The sequence below is a fragment of the Oxyura jamaicensis genome, chromosome 4 (assembly GCF_011077185.1).
Source record: "Oxyura jamaicensis isolate SHBP4307 breed ruddy duck chromosome 4, BPBGC_Ojam_1.0, whole genome shotgun sequence".
In the NCBI taxonomy this organism is placed as follows: domain Eukaryota; kingdom Metazoa; phylum Chordata; class Aves; order Anseriformes; family Anatidae; genus Oxyura; species Oxyura jamaicensis.
Genome location: NC_048896.1, coordinates 88,730,981 through 88,743,721, shown reverse-complemented (window position 1 = coordinate 88,743,721; position 12,741 = coordinate 88,730,981). Strand labels below are relative to the sequence as shown.

The following is a 12,741-nucleotide window of genomic DNA, read 5'->3' as shown; positions in this document are numbered from 1 at the left end:
AATACAAGCAGTTTTGTTTTTCATACAGGTGGTTACAAGGGAAAGTCAAGTTTTTGTTCTTTGCATGAACTAATGCAATACTTCATACAGCTAGAAGAGTTCTTCACTCTTACAAAGACTTAACTCATAATGAAAACTAATCTATAACATTCTTTTCATGTTCTCACAGAAGTGTACAGGAAGAGAGGAAGTCATGCCAGAGCCTTAGAAGTCCCCCAGATGAGGGTGAATCAGAACATGTGTTCAATGAAACAATCTCCCCACCTCCACAAGTCTAATACTGACTTCCTTTGTATTTAGGACCCCACGGTATCATTTTCAGGTTCTTTATATTGCTAAGAAAAAATACATTAAATTCATCAAGTTCTAACAGCCTAAGCTGTAACAACTTCCTATCAGTTACCCCCAGTGGAGTAAGCTACTCCACCCACAACAGAGAAGCTGCTCTGGAAGCTTGTCCTATCTAAGTTTAAGATCAAAAAAAAGTCTTCTGGGAGTACTAAAGTGTCTTTGAGACCACCAGAAGTTAAATGCTTGAAGGAATCCAAGTAGGCTCCCAAAGCCCAAGTCTAGACTTAGTCTCAGGGTCATTTTAAGTCAGCTTAAACCAACAATTTCAATTTCACCTTTTCCCCAGCTATTTTATCTACTTATGGCAAGATATGCATTTGTACAGATGCACTGTGAAAGGGATCATGAAACTGATAAGGGTTAACATTAACCCAAGCAAGAGAGGTTACTCCTAATCCTCAATCAGCTCAAAAGATGATTCACTGCATTGTCCCACAGAACTTTGTGCCAGCATGTCATGAAAGGTGCAGGCAAGACCATTTAAAGAATGGCTCTAAATTGCTACTCCTATTAGAAGAAACTACAGCATTAAGATGAATGTACTAAAAAGTTCAGTGTGCTACAGCTGATTCACCCCCACACACACATGCACACACTAGAACTTAGTCTTTTTATGCCTATTAAAATTTAACAATATTCGTTACCAAGGGAAAGAAGTGCACTTGGCCATATTAGGTTCAAGTTTTGTTCAAGAAGCCATAATTTGCTCCAGTGAATCTTTTTTTGTAGGGAGCAAGCTAGTTGCACAACTTCACACATACTACTGCATTTCCACACCCTCACCGTGCAATTTCCACACTTTTTCAAGCTGCCATTGTGTAGAGATAGAACCTATCCCTAGCCTCAGAGTCCATTTTTATCAAGGAATACAGCATTTAGAAAAGGTATTCTTTGACGGTTTAAAATGGGGACAAGAATGAAGAAGGGAAAGGATGAAGCCAGTGACAAGATACCATTTTCCACTCCACTCTAGACATTCTCCCTGCTTTTCTCCCCGTTTTAATTCTAAATACTGATAAGGACAGGAATAAAAACCAAGTCACAACATGTGGCAGCATGACAACACACTTCTGTATAGACTCCATCCAGTGTAAAAGCAGTAATACATCCTTCTCTGCCCTTCCAAGCCTCTGATCCAAAACCTGCAGTGACCATCAATAAAAGTATAGCTCACTTTTAAACACTGTGTGAACTTTAGCATCTCAAACCAGAAGTTACAAGCCGCCACTACAGTTTTAGAGACAAGCACGGCTACTGGTTACAGGCAATCACTTGCCAAACATTTAGGCCTAGCATTCAGCTAGAAATGACAATGGCCAGCTCAAGAAGACACCAAGTTTCCCTACAAACTACTTATCTCAAGTGCTTCATCATGCTAGCTGAAATGAATGCAAGCTGAGCAAGCGTTTCTATTTTAAGAGTTACCTTCGAGACCTTACATGCACCTTCAAGAATGGTACATATTTAGGGTGAAGCAACTAAAACCAAGTAAGTTACCAGAAGAACCCTTAGTGGAGCTGTTTAAGCTTTAAAAATAAATCCTTTGATTAATGTATGCTATTAGATATTCTTAATTTATTGTCAGGTTTTACATGTGTGCACCGAAAACATCAGTTCTTTTCTCTAAGATGGACAAGGAGTTAAGCACTTCACATTAAGAATTAGAGGTACTTGTGCACAACCCCCACTGTGTTCAGTATATGACTGACCTGGTTTGGGTTTGTGGAGTAACTAATGAAGCTGTTTAGTTCCTGAAGTACCAGTTACAACACAGGAGGAAGTCTTACTGTTAAAGTAACTGATATGCCTTAGGTTCAATGCTCATGTTACCTGGTATTTAAATAGCAGAACTAGAGTTGACCACCACTTTGACATTTAGCCATTACTTTTTTGTTGCTGTTCAATTAGTACCCTAGAGTTCAATCTGCAGAACTGCAACTGAAGTCCATGAAATCAGGCTAGTGAGGCTAGTACAGTGCTACAGTGCTTTGCATTACACAAAGAATATGGTCTCATGGTTCTCAGGTGCAAACCCAAGATTAAGGGGAAGACTACTTTGCACTTTTTTCCTTTAAACTCCTTCTGAAGTACAGATTCTCTCATCTCACAAGTCAGACATGAAGAGAATAGATTCCTTATGGTCCGAGTATTACGCTTGAATAGCAGACCCACAGATTAAGTCAGCAGAAACAAGCAGTAAACGTTACAGAACTTAGAGCAAGCCAGCCATTCCACAGCAAGGATCTACTCGTGTACATCAGGCTGGTAGCCAGCAACCTGACTTTCAGTTCAGCTGTATTCAACAGATGATTTATCATCCTTTTGTCTAGTGCTGATTGCTACCTACATGGTGGTCACTGAATTTTGTAATTAAATGTTGCCAGTTATCTAGCATTTGCCTACATAAAGTGAAGAAAGCTTGAACGAATACTAGTATTTGTGTTGTTTGGGGAAAAAAGAATCCTTCTTTTGAATATACAGGCTTTCAGTCATTTATTTAAACAAAACTAAGATTAGATGATTGTTACAATAAGAAAGCACCTCCTCAAAAAGCACCACACACTGAAGTTTAATTTCGCCCCTTAAAACTTTCATCCACATCACAAGGCATTCCTAACTTAAATGGCTAAATTCTGACTGATCTACACTCTTGAATTTGTTGTGCAGTTTTGAGCTACCTTTGAACTACTTTGCATTTCATATTTACATGTTATTTTCATACATCCTTACCAGATTAATATTGTATGTTTTACACGTCAGATCATCCAAGCTCTGGTTCTGCAACTTTTCTGTTATTAGTGTTACCATTGTAGTTGTTCCTTTTCCACTGCTCACAGGGAAGTGTTAGAGGTTCTTCAGTGTCTTCTTTCAGTACTTGTGAGCCATTTCTGTTTTGGTTAACAGTTGAGATTTATGCTTCCATCTTATTGCCAAAGTTCATTTCCAAATGCTGTTAATGTATCATGTCTGCTTTTCTGTAAAATTGAGGCAGAAAAAGGAACACGTCAGAAGAGTTATTGCTTACATCGTAAGTAGTGGTGGTATCAGAACTTGTGTTTGGACTAGAAGACAAGCTTTCTTCCCTCATTTAAGTTACCACCAAAATCTTATCTAGCACAGCCTGTGAAACACGTAGATACTTACCATACTGTTCTGTATGTTCAGCAATATTTATACCATTTTGTTTTATCACTAAACCCTTTTTAAAGAACAATGGAGTAGTGGGTAGCTCAAGTGCTCTATCAACTTCCCATACCATCAGCTACTTTTACAAATTAAGATATTGCCCTGTTTTCCCATTTTATTTTAAAGATCTTGTAACTGTTGTCTGTAAGCAAATATCAGATCTTAAGTTGGTATGCTGGATGGGTTACCATACATGTTAAGCACCATAGACAAAAGCTTAGATGTTTGTTCTGTGAGCAGTCATTTATATCAAAAGCACTAAGTTCACCAGCTGCCTCTTCCTATCCTCAACATGCTCTGCATCAGTTTTTCCTAGCTCTCTTCCCCCTCAGCACCATTAACCCTTAACTGTTTCAAGTCATTCCTCACTGTCTTCCCAAAAATCATTACTAGCAAGTTACTTTTAACACAGCAAATAAACATCCACACTTCAACTCCACCTCATTCCTCCTGAGTTCTCAGAGGAAAAACAAAGAGCAAACAAAAACACAAGAACAGCTTCTGTTTTCCTTCCTCACTATGCTTCTCAAATTAGCTTCCAAACCAATTCAGCTTTCCAAACCAAGTCTCTACCAGTATCAATCACTATTTCTCCACAATACCTTCAATGAACTTCTCTTCCAGTAACTTGGCCTTGCTGCGTTACCAAAAACATCTGAACTCATGATGATGATCCATTAGCAGCAGCATGCATTAACCACTCTTGCCTACGACTGAAATTAGTTGCGAGTGTTCCATGACCAAGTTTACCTTTATGGAATTAAAGAAATCCACACACACATACTGCCAGATTCAAGCAACACAACAAATCTTTGCGGAGAAGTCTCTGCTAGATTTTAAGGTCTATAGTAGAAGAATACCAGAAAATAATTTAAAATGAATGATTGTGTAAAATATTCCATCCTTTCTACACTGTTACTTAATAACTGCTTAAATAACTAGTAGTAGCAAGAGAAAAAAATCACTTGAGTCCATGACCCAAGTTAGACCCATCTTAAACTTTAAGATATTAACAGTATTAATGATACTGTTAGATTATCTTTTAAGCCTGTTGCCTTTGAGTACATCCTCAAATATGATTTCATATGCTAGCCATACATTATTTCACCTTCACAGAAGTCTGTTGTGTTGGTCTCCCATTAGCCTCAGAGCTGTCCCCAGAAATCTTAATTTCTGTTCATCTTTCATCCTCACTTATACCTAGCTTCATTTACTACAAGACAATGCTTACTAACGTTCATCAACAATACATAATGCTACCTGGATTTCTGGAGTCTCCATTGGTCTACTTTCACTGAATATGTCCTATCTTTCCGGAAAGCACCCAAATATTTGAAATATTTACCACATCTTGTTCTGAAATTATACCAGGTCAAATATCAAAAGCACAAGTTCATGCTCAGCTGTAAAAATTACATAAACCCTTTCCAAAGTAAGCATCTGCCATGGAAAGTGTGATTCATGAAATGGCAAGCAAGTTGAAGGACAAATGTGCAAACAAAACAGTACAATGTATTGTAATGCAAAGGGGCTTCTATGTCCCTTTTAAATCTGGTGAAGTTTCAACTAAATCTAGAAATTCCCCAATGAAAGGGGGAAAAAAGGCTGACTGGAGGTCAAAAATTGTCTTTATACAGACTGAAAATATACTGAAACCAAAGAACTCAGTAACTGGCACAAAGGCTGTCAAATTCATTTTGAGGATTAAGATTTCTGCAGCTAAGAGGCTACTATAAAGGAACAGCTGAAAAATTCAGCAGGTGTTTAATTACCAAGCATCAAGCTTTTGATTTTTTCCCCACAAAGGAAAGAAAGCAAAACCAATAGGAACAAGGTTTTGATCGGTTAACTATAATAATGTATTTGTATTTTGCCTAGTTCTTCTAATCCTCAAACATTTAACTGGAAAATTAAGTGTGCATAACATGAAGTAAAATAAGAAAATAGATGCAGGGGTATTAATCTTCAGTTAACAAGCCAACATTCAATTGCACGAGAGGATAATGGTGAAGCACAGTGCTTTCAGATTCGAACTGAATTACCATCCACATTCTTAAACCTTATTAGATGCTGAAAGTAAGGCTCCAGAGCTGCAACTGTTCAGGCTCTGAGGGTGCTGTGCTCTCTTCTGGAACACAAGCAAAATGGAGACTCCAAAAAATGCTTCTCATTTTAACAACTCACAGTTGTATTTCATTTGGTGTTAAAAAGCGACATGCTCCATCAAAAAGGGTCTACTGCTCCTCCCACTTCATTCCATTTCTCAATGCTAAAATAATACTAATCTAATATACTAATATAATACTAAGCACAGACTAAGAGTATGAGTTTTAGTTCAGATCAGAAGCATGCTTTGGAAACAAATTCCACATTTTATAAATGAAAACTGTTCTAGGTTGCACTTTGATATACCTTGACATGCCTTAGCTGCCACCCCTCGGCTATACAACTGCCAACACGTTCCTTCCCCTGGCTATTTGTCACCCCCAGCATGGCACAAGTCTTTGTGCTACTACTAAATCAAGGCATTTTTACAGCTGGATAAAAAAGAAAAACACTTCCTCTTCTCTGGTAAAGAAGGTTTTCCAGCTGGATTAGTTCCCCGGCCTGGTTTGCTATGAACTGGATACAAATGACTGTGTGGGCAAGCTGTGAGAAGCTGACACTGCTGACTGAGGTTCCTGCCCAGCTACGGGTTCAGAGAGAATAAAAGGAAAGCTAGATGACATTAGCATTTTCCACACTGAGCCAAACAGATTACCCTGTAGCTAGGAATTAGCTCTCCCCTTCCAAAGCAGGGTTTGAACACGTTTAGCCCCAGTTTTCTTTTTCCAACTCATACCCCTTTGACCAGTCCAACCTAGAGCACAAAGGGATGTGCGGCCTGCCCTGCAGCCCCAGCAACCAAAGGCCTAGTTCCCTGGAGCTGAGGTACTGACACTCCGCAAGGAATTGCTTCTCTTTTTTGCTAATTAATATTGGCTATTAATTAGTAAACAGGAGATTCTTACCTGTCACTCCAGCTTCACCATGTTATCATTTTAAGGCTTCATTAATATATCCGTACTACAGTATTTTCAAGTCTTGCAAGCCCTTGACCCTCAATACCTCCTAGCAGGAGGTTCCATAAGCTACAGAAAACTCCTCATGGTATTTTTGCATTTTTGGGTAGTTTTTTTGTTTGTTTCAAAATCCTCTGCTGCAGTGTGCATTTAATGTACCCACATGGACAGTAAGCTGTTCATTTTATGTACTTTACCATGCTCTTCTCAGAGTTGTTTAAAGGCAGCTAACTTTCTTTTCCAGTCTCTCCTTATAATGCCCTTTACGCTCATCAGGCTGAATCCCTCTCAAACTGCTTGGTGCTTCAAACTAATTGGATTTTCAGTAATAGGAAAACCCTTTGACCATCCTTGTTAGAGAAACGTGGATCCTGCTGCATTAGCATTTCTTCAGCTGCTTCACAGCATGGCTCTTAGCACAACTGAGTTTTGTCTACAATTGCAACTGCATGCCCTGCTTCCTATGCAAGCCACAAGCGTACCCAAACATGCACATCTCTGCTGTCACCAAAACTAGACAGGTAGTTTCTGAACTTGCCTGCCTCACCTGCTGAGACCCTCCAAGCCTCAAGATAATAATAGCAGCTCCTGGAGGTCCAGATTGGATCAGGTCCTAGGAGATTATGGCCATCCTTCCCTTAGCACACCATCCTTTAATGGAGCCTGATTAGGTAAGAAGTGAGAAAGCTGAGCCATCCAAGACAAATATGCATGACAAAAGACGTTAGCCTCCCTCTGTCCTGGAAAAGACTTAATTTTACTGGGATGGCCTTAAGCTGGGGGGTGGGAGGTGAGAGAGGTGGAGGTAGAGAAGCTATTTTCATTACTAAAAAACAGATTAATGGAGAGGAATAAAATAAACGGGATAGAAAAAGACTCCAAATACAACAGCAAGCCAAAGCTAACATTCCTCAGAGATAGAGAATGAGCTGTGATGGAATCAGCATCACCATTATCTCCGACTTAAAGTTCCGTTGTACAACACAAATATTCTGAAGTCTGAGAAGAATGTAATTTGTTACTGTACAGTACTAAAGAAAGTAGGTTTTATTATTATACTTCTATAGTACTATTAAAGAAAGGAAGTTTTGAGGTTTTATTTCTTAAATTTTAGCCACAAGTAGTAATGTCTTACAATATCTCTGCCAAAATTAAGGGCAGAGAGAAAAATTCACAAATTCTGCATCTTCTCAGTGATGTCACCAGGGTCTTTTTTGGGAAAAATACTAAAAATACAGATTCTCCCCCACAGTCAACTGGAGGATGCCAGAGGCACATCCAATTTGACAACCTACTTTGAAAGCGATGAGGAGTCCTGTTGAAGAATATAAAGCCAATTCAAAAAATCTCTTCTTGGCTCTAAGAGAACAAGGCAGCCAGACTCATTTCCAACCCACTCCTACTCCTCTGCATCCTGCAGGACACAATGTTCCAGCAACAGCTCATCTTGCTGGGGAAATTTACATTTGTTTGAAACACTTCTAACAATTTCTTCTCTGTCTCTGGAAGTTCCATCTTGGATAAAGAAAAGATCACAAGATTTTAGATGATTTCCCCATAACAGTAAGGTAGGTGTTTCTTGATGGTTGTAATTCCACAGTTTTGCCTATGGGACTAATACTGCTCAATGAGAGTGTAGGTCATTACCTTTTTTCTGTTCCTTCATATTATTTCCTACTCTTTGTTCAGAGAGCTACACAGAGCCCTTATTACCAACAATCCCATAAAGACATACTTAGCCAGCTCCCAGCAGAAGAAAAGGATTAGCTAGAGTCAGAATTCCAATTCGGATAAGTAGGTCCTTTAAAATATTATCTCTGCTTCAGCAAGCCAAAGCAGCTAATCACCCCAGCAGTACTAACTCCAGATCTAGATGGTTTTGCTACTAGACTCCAGATGAAAGATGCTGTGATTTTTGCCTCCTGGCACTTTCCACAGCGTCCAGGAAACATTTCAAAATTGAAACATCACGCAAAACCAATCAAGTTTTAACAGAGCATTGTCTCCCATCCCAATTTAGTCTTGCTTCAAGCATAACTAAAAGACCAGCATTTGTTTTTTTTTAAAAAAAAAAAAAGTGTTAAGCTAATACTTTATGACGTCTGAAAGAAACCACGTAATACCTGGTTTCTTGCGATGCAAAATTCTGCCTTCCAAATGAAGAGACAGTCTACTTTTAAAACAACACATTTACCACAGTGCTAAGAAGTTCACAGGGACGCTAAGCATTCCTTGTAACGTAAGTCTATTATTAACAACTTTTAGCCCAGAAAGGTTCTTGATAGCATGCATTTCAAGAAAATTTGGACTTTTGCTCTTTTTAGCACTGACCTGCAGTGGCTATTTTGAAGCCTTCCAAAATTCCAAATCAAGTCTAAATTAGTGCTTTAATTAGAGAGTTTCCTGCAACTATAGAACAATTCAGTGTTTCAGGGGGACAGGTCCTAGAGGTGAACACCCCAATTTCCAGGTTATTCCAGTATGTTATACTCAAGGGGTCTTCTTTGTATTAGTTAGCTAGCACCCTGTTGTGCTGAGGTTCTCTACAAAAAAAGTAGAGAAATAGTATATTAGCATGATAAAGTTAAGTTTCTGATCCAAAGGGGGGTAAAGAGTATAGTTAACAACCATACTCTGTAATCTATGAAAATCATTACACAACTGTCCAGCAATCCTGTTTAAACAGTAGTACTCCCTGAAGAGTTCAAATGTGACCAGAAGAGAAAGCAAGGACCAACACCACTCCCTACACATGCTAGAATTCAAAATGAAGCCAGATAAGCTAGTTCCAACATTTACAATTCTGAGATTTTTAAAGACTAAAAAGATATTTCTTGAGCTACAGAATCTCAGCTTTCTCCATACAATTCTTTCATAAGCCAGTTTTTATTAGAAGAAATCCTCAACATTATGAGGTGTTCAAGCCTGGATTATGATTGCTACAACTCCACCAGAAAGCCACAAAAAAGGACAAGAAAAATATGCTAGAAGGCATCCTTTATATTGAAGGATGGACACTAGACTTAAGTTTCCCACATATTCCACAGACTCAGGAAGCATAAGCAATATAAGGAGCTCAAAAGAATCCACTGAAGAACATAACTCACTTAACATGCAAGACAGGACTATATTTTAGCATCCTGAGGCTGAAGAACTAGGATTTGGGTTGTTATTGCCTCCAGAGATGAAAGCATAAATATTAGGTCCACTTGCCTTAAATGCAGAAAATCATCATGGAGCCCAAAATTTCACTGCATTTGGTGTTAGAATGGTGATGCTTTAGGATCCAACTGGTCACTGAGACAGCTCCGACAAAAATATGAACTGTTACTAAAATAAGACCGCATCCCATACATTTATTTATACTCTAACCTCCACACTTCAGATGCGAGAGCTCCTATGAGGAAGGAGCAAAGCCTCAACCATCAAATTCAGCCTTTGGACTCTTACTTGAAATGCAACATGTTTTGGCAAATCCTCTGAACTCAAAGGGAACAAGAAGTACTCAGAGTTTTCTGATTGAAAAAACAGACCTTGTTCAAAGGCTCCCATGTGAGATGGAGGAAAATCTGCAAGCAGAAGCACCAGAATTAAACTAAAAAGAATATCCTGGCTTAAGGTGGTGGTTTCCAGTTTGCAAAATTCACAGCCAGATGACATGCTGGAAAGAGGTTAAAGGTGGTACTTCAGCACAGACTTTCTCCTTCACAGGCAGGATCCGTCCAGCTTGGATGAAAAATACGTAGAAAAAAGGCCTAAAATTGTTTTCATAAAATTTGATTTAGAAATGGAAGATTTTACTCTTTTACAAAATGAACTGTTGTCTGTAAGAAATACTACCCTTCGTTTCTCAAGTTACTATCAGGTGGTTTGGGTTTATTTTTGTATTGGGAAGAAAGTCTCTTTCCAGAAAGGAGAAGGAAGGGCAAAGATGAGGGATGTTATGAAACGTATTTCTCAAAACAATGGAAGCACGGGTGAAGTAAGCTCAAGAGACTTTTTCCAGGTCATACGGTAATGTATCACCACATAAAACTAAGGTGAAGAACTCAACCTAATGCCAAAGGTTAAAGCTTTTATTATTGCCAGCTTATAGCAGTATGAAGTCTCAGTCTCCCAGGTTTAAACCCGTCTTTCAGACTTGAGGAAGACAAACATTCACATCACAGATGTGATGTTATCCTGCATCTTTTGAAGTACCTCTGTCAAGACAGCCAAACAGATGAACTGTGCCTTGTGTCTGATCCCATACGAAAATGGGTTTGTTACTTATGTTCTCTTTTTCTAAAATGATGTACCACTAGTTAAATACAGGCAAGGCTTACATTAATTTTGCTAAAGGATATATGCATCTATGTTTGGAGTTGCATTTGGATTTGCTAGTGTTAGCCCATGACCTGTCACCTCCCTGCAATGTGCAAGCCTGATTTTATCCCCCTTCCCAGCACGACTGCAGAAAGCACAGACAGAGTCCTATGTATTGCTGAGGAACAGGAAGTCTGCTCCACTGAGGCTTTTACACATGAACTCCAAGCCCTTTGCTTTAGCTATAATTATGAAATAATGACTGTTAGCACATTTAGTTTAAGACCGTGCTAGCTCAAACTACATATTATTGCCTGTTTAAGTAGTTCAAATCAAAACCTAGTGGGCACCACTTAAAGAGCATTACTTTTACTTACAGTCTGTGACATTGCTGAAAGCTTGGAGCTCAGGTCTTAAGTAATTTCCCTCGGCACATACTGTATTTAGGAATATTTATTCTATTTAAAACCAATGGATCATCATTTAGTATACAATGCAGCTAATAAGATACAAAATTCAGATTCATCGCAAGTAATTTATACAGTGTTAGGGTTTGAAGAAATGCACATACCAACTTAAATCTACCATGCTCCCAAAAAGCAAGTGATAGAGATTACACGAGACATAGAAGACTGTATTTCACTCTGAGGCTCGTGAACAGTGGTAAGGTGAACCAGCCCTACTACTGCAGTACTTGCCTCACTCCAATTAGAGAAAAGGCAGGGGAAAAACTAAAGGTAAGTAATAATATCACCTACTTTCTCTTAGTGATCGCACTTCACATGAGAAGTTACACATGCATATGCTTTAAGAACAGACCTGAAGAACACGTACCACTGACCCCTAACTTGTATAGTAGGGACAGTGTTTGCTGCACACCCATGAAAGACTGAAATCAGTAGTAAGGTGTATTACCAGATACATTGCCAGACCCCATGGGCTTGGTGTGGGGGGGTTATACAGATCTCTCCCATACACCCTGCTCCCAAAACACACACAACTATTAAACCTCCTCTTACTTGCCTTCGGGTTCATTCTGGCATCTGGTTTGTTTGTTTAAAATAAAAAGCCCAACTAGTAGGTTTGTTTTTATGATCCCGAGTGTGAAATGTTCTTGCTGGAGGCCTCAGGCCAGGTGAAAAACATTTGTGCTAAGATGCTACTTCATGGCATTTCAGAGATCTAATGAGCTGTATAATCTGCACACAGGGAAGTCTCCCTAACATTAGCCCGCATACAAGCACGGAAGTTAAAAACAAGAAACCTGTAGTAGCCTGAGTATTTTCCAATAAATAGTACAGCTGGTGAATTAAAGATGCTGCTAAATTCAGAACTCAAGTGCTTAGCAGTGTTCTGTAAATATCCGTGCATCTCAGTGCTTACAACAACATGGAGTATGCTCCCCCCAGCCTCACCACTCTTAATATGGAGAATTAGGACAGGATTTCCCTCTCTCAGAGTACTACACCCAATTTAGGAAGGCTTCAATCTTTGTCTCAAAATTATAACTCTCCAGAAGGTCATTTTGTAATTGTACTAAATGAGCACAAGTACGTGTGTATCCTAAATTTAGCAGTTTATGACAAATACACAGTTTTCACGTAAACCCCAAAAGTCTGCGAAAAGAAAGCAAGATAGAGGTAGAGCCATGCAACAGCAGAGCCCTCTACAAGCTTGCACACGAGTTATAGGAGAAAGCCTTAACTTTAAGTTGCATATCATCTATCTTGAAACAGCACGGAAATGCATTGAGCACACACGAGATATGCTGCAGAACAAAGCAAGTTCCCTTTCCTGGCCCAAACTTGTTCTCCATCATAGCTATCTGTAATTTCTT

The 12,741-nt window shown here is 39.0% G+C and overlaps 1 protein-coding gene across 2 annotated transcripts in view; it reads right to left on the bottom strand.

Moving 5' to 3' along the window:
• Positions 1-12,741, bottom strand: part of FAM53A (family with sequence similarity 53 member A) — a 70,139-nt gene that overhangs the window by 45,765 nt on the left and 11,633 nt on the right. For both annotated transcript variants that reach the window (XM_035324784.1, XM_035324786.1), the window contains exon 2: positions 3,082-3,326. In XM_035324784.1, coding sequence (XP_035180675.1) covers positions 3,082-3,159 — 78 coding nt within the window. In that variant the 5' untranslated portion in view covers positions 3,160-3,326. The remainder of the gene's footprint in view (positions 1-3,081; positions 3,327-12,741) is intronic.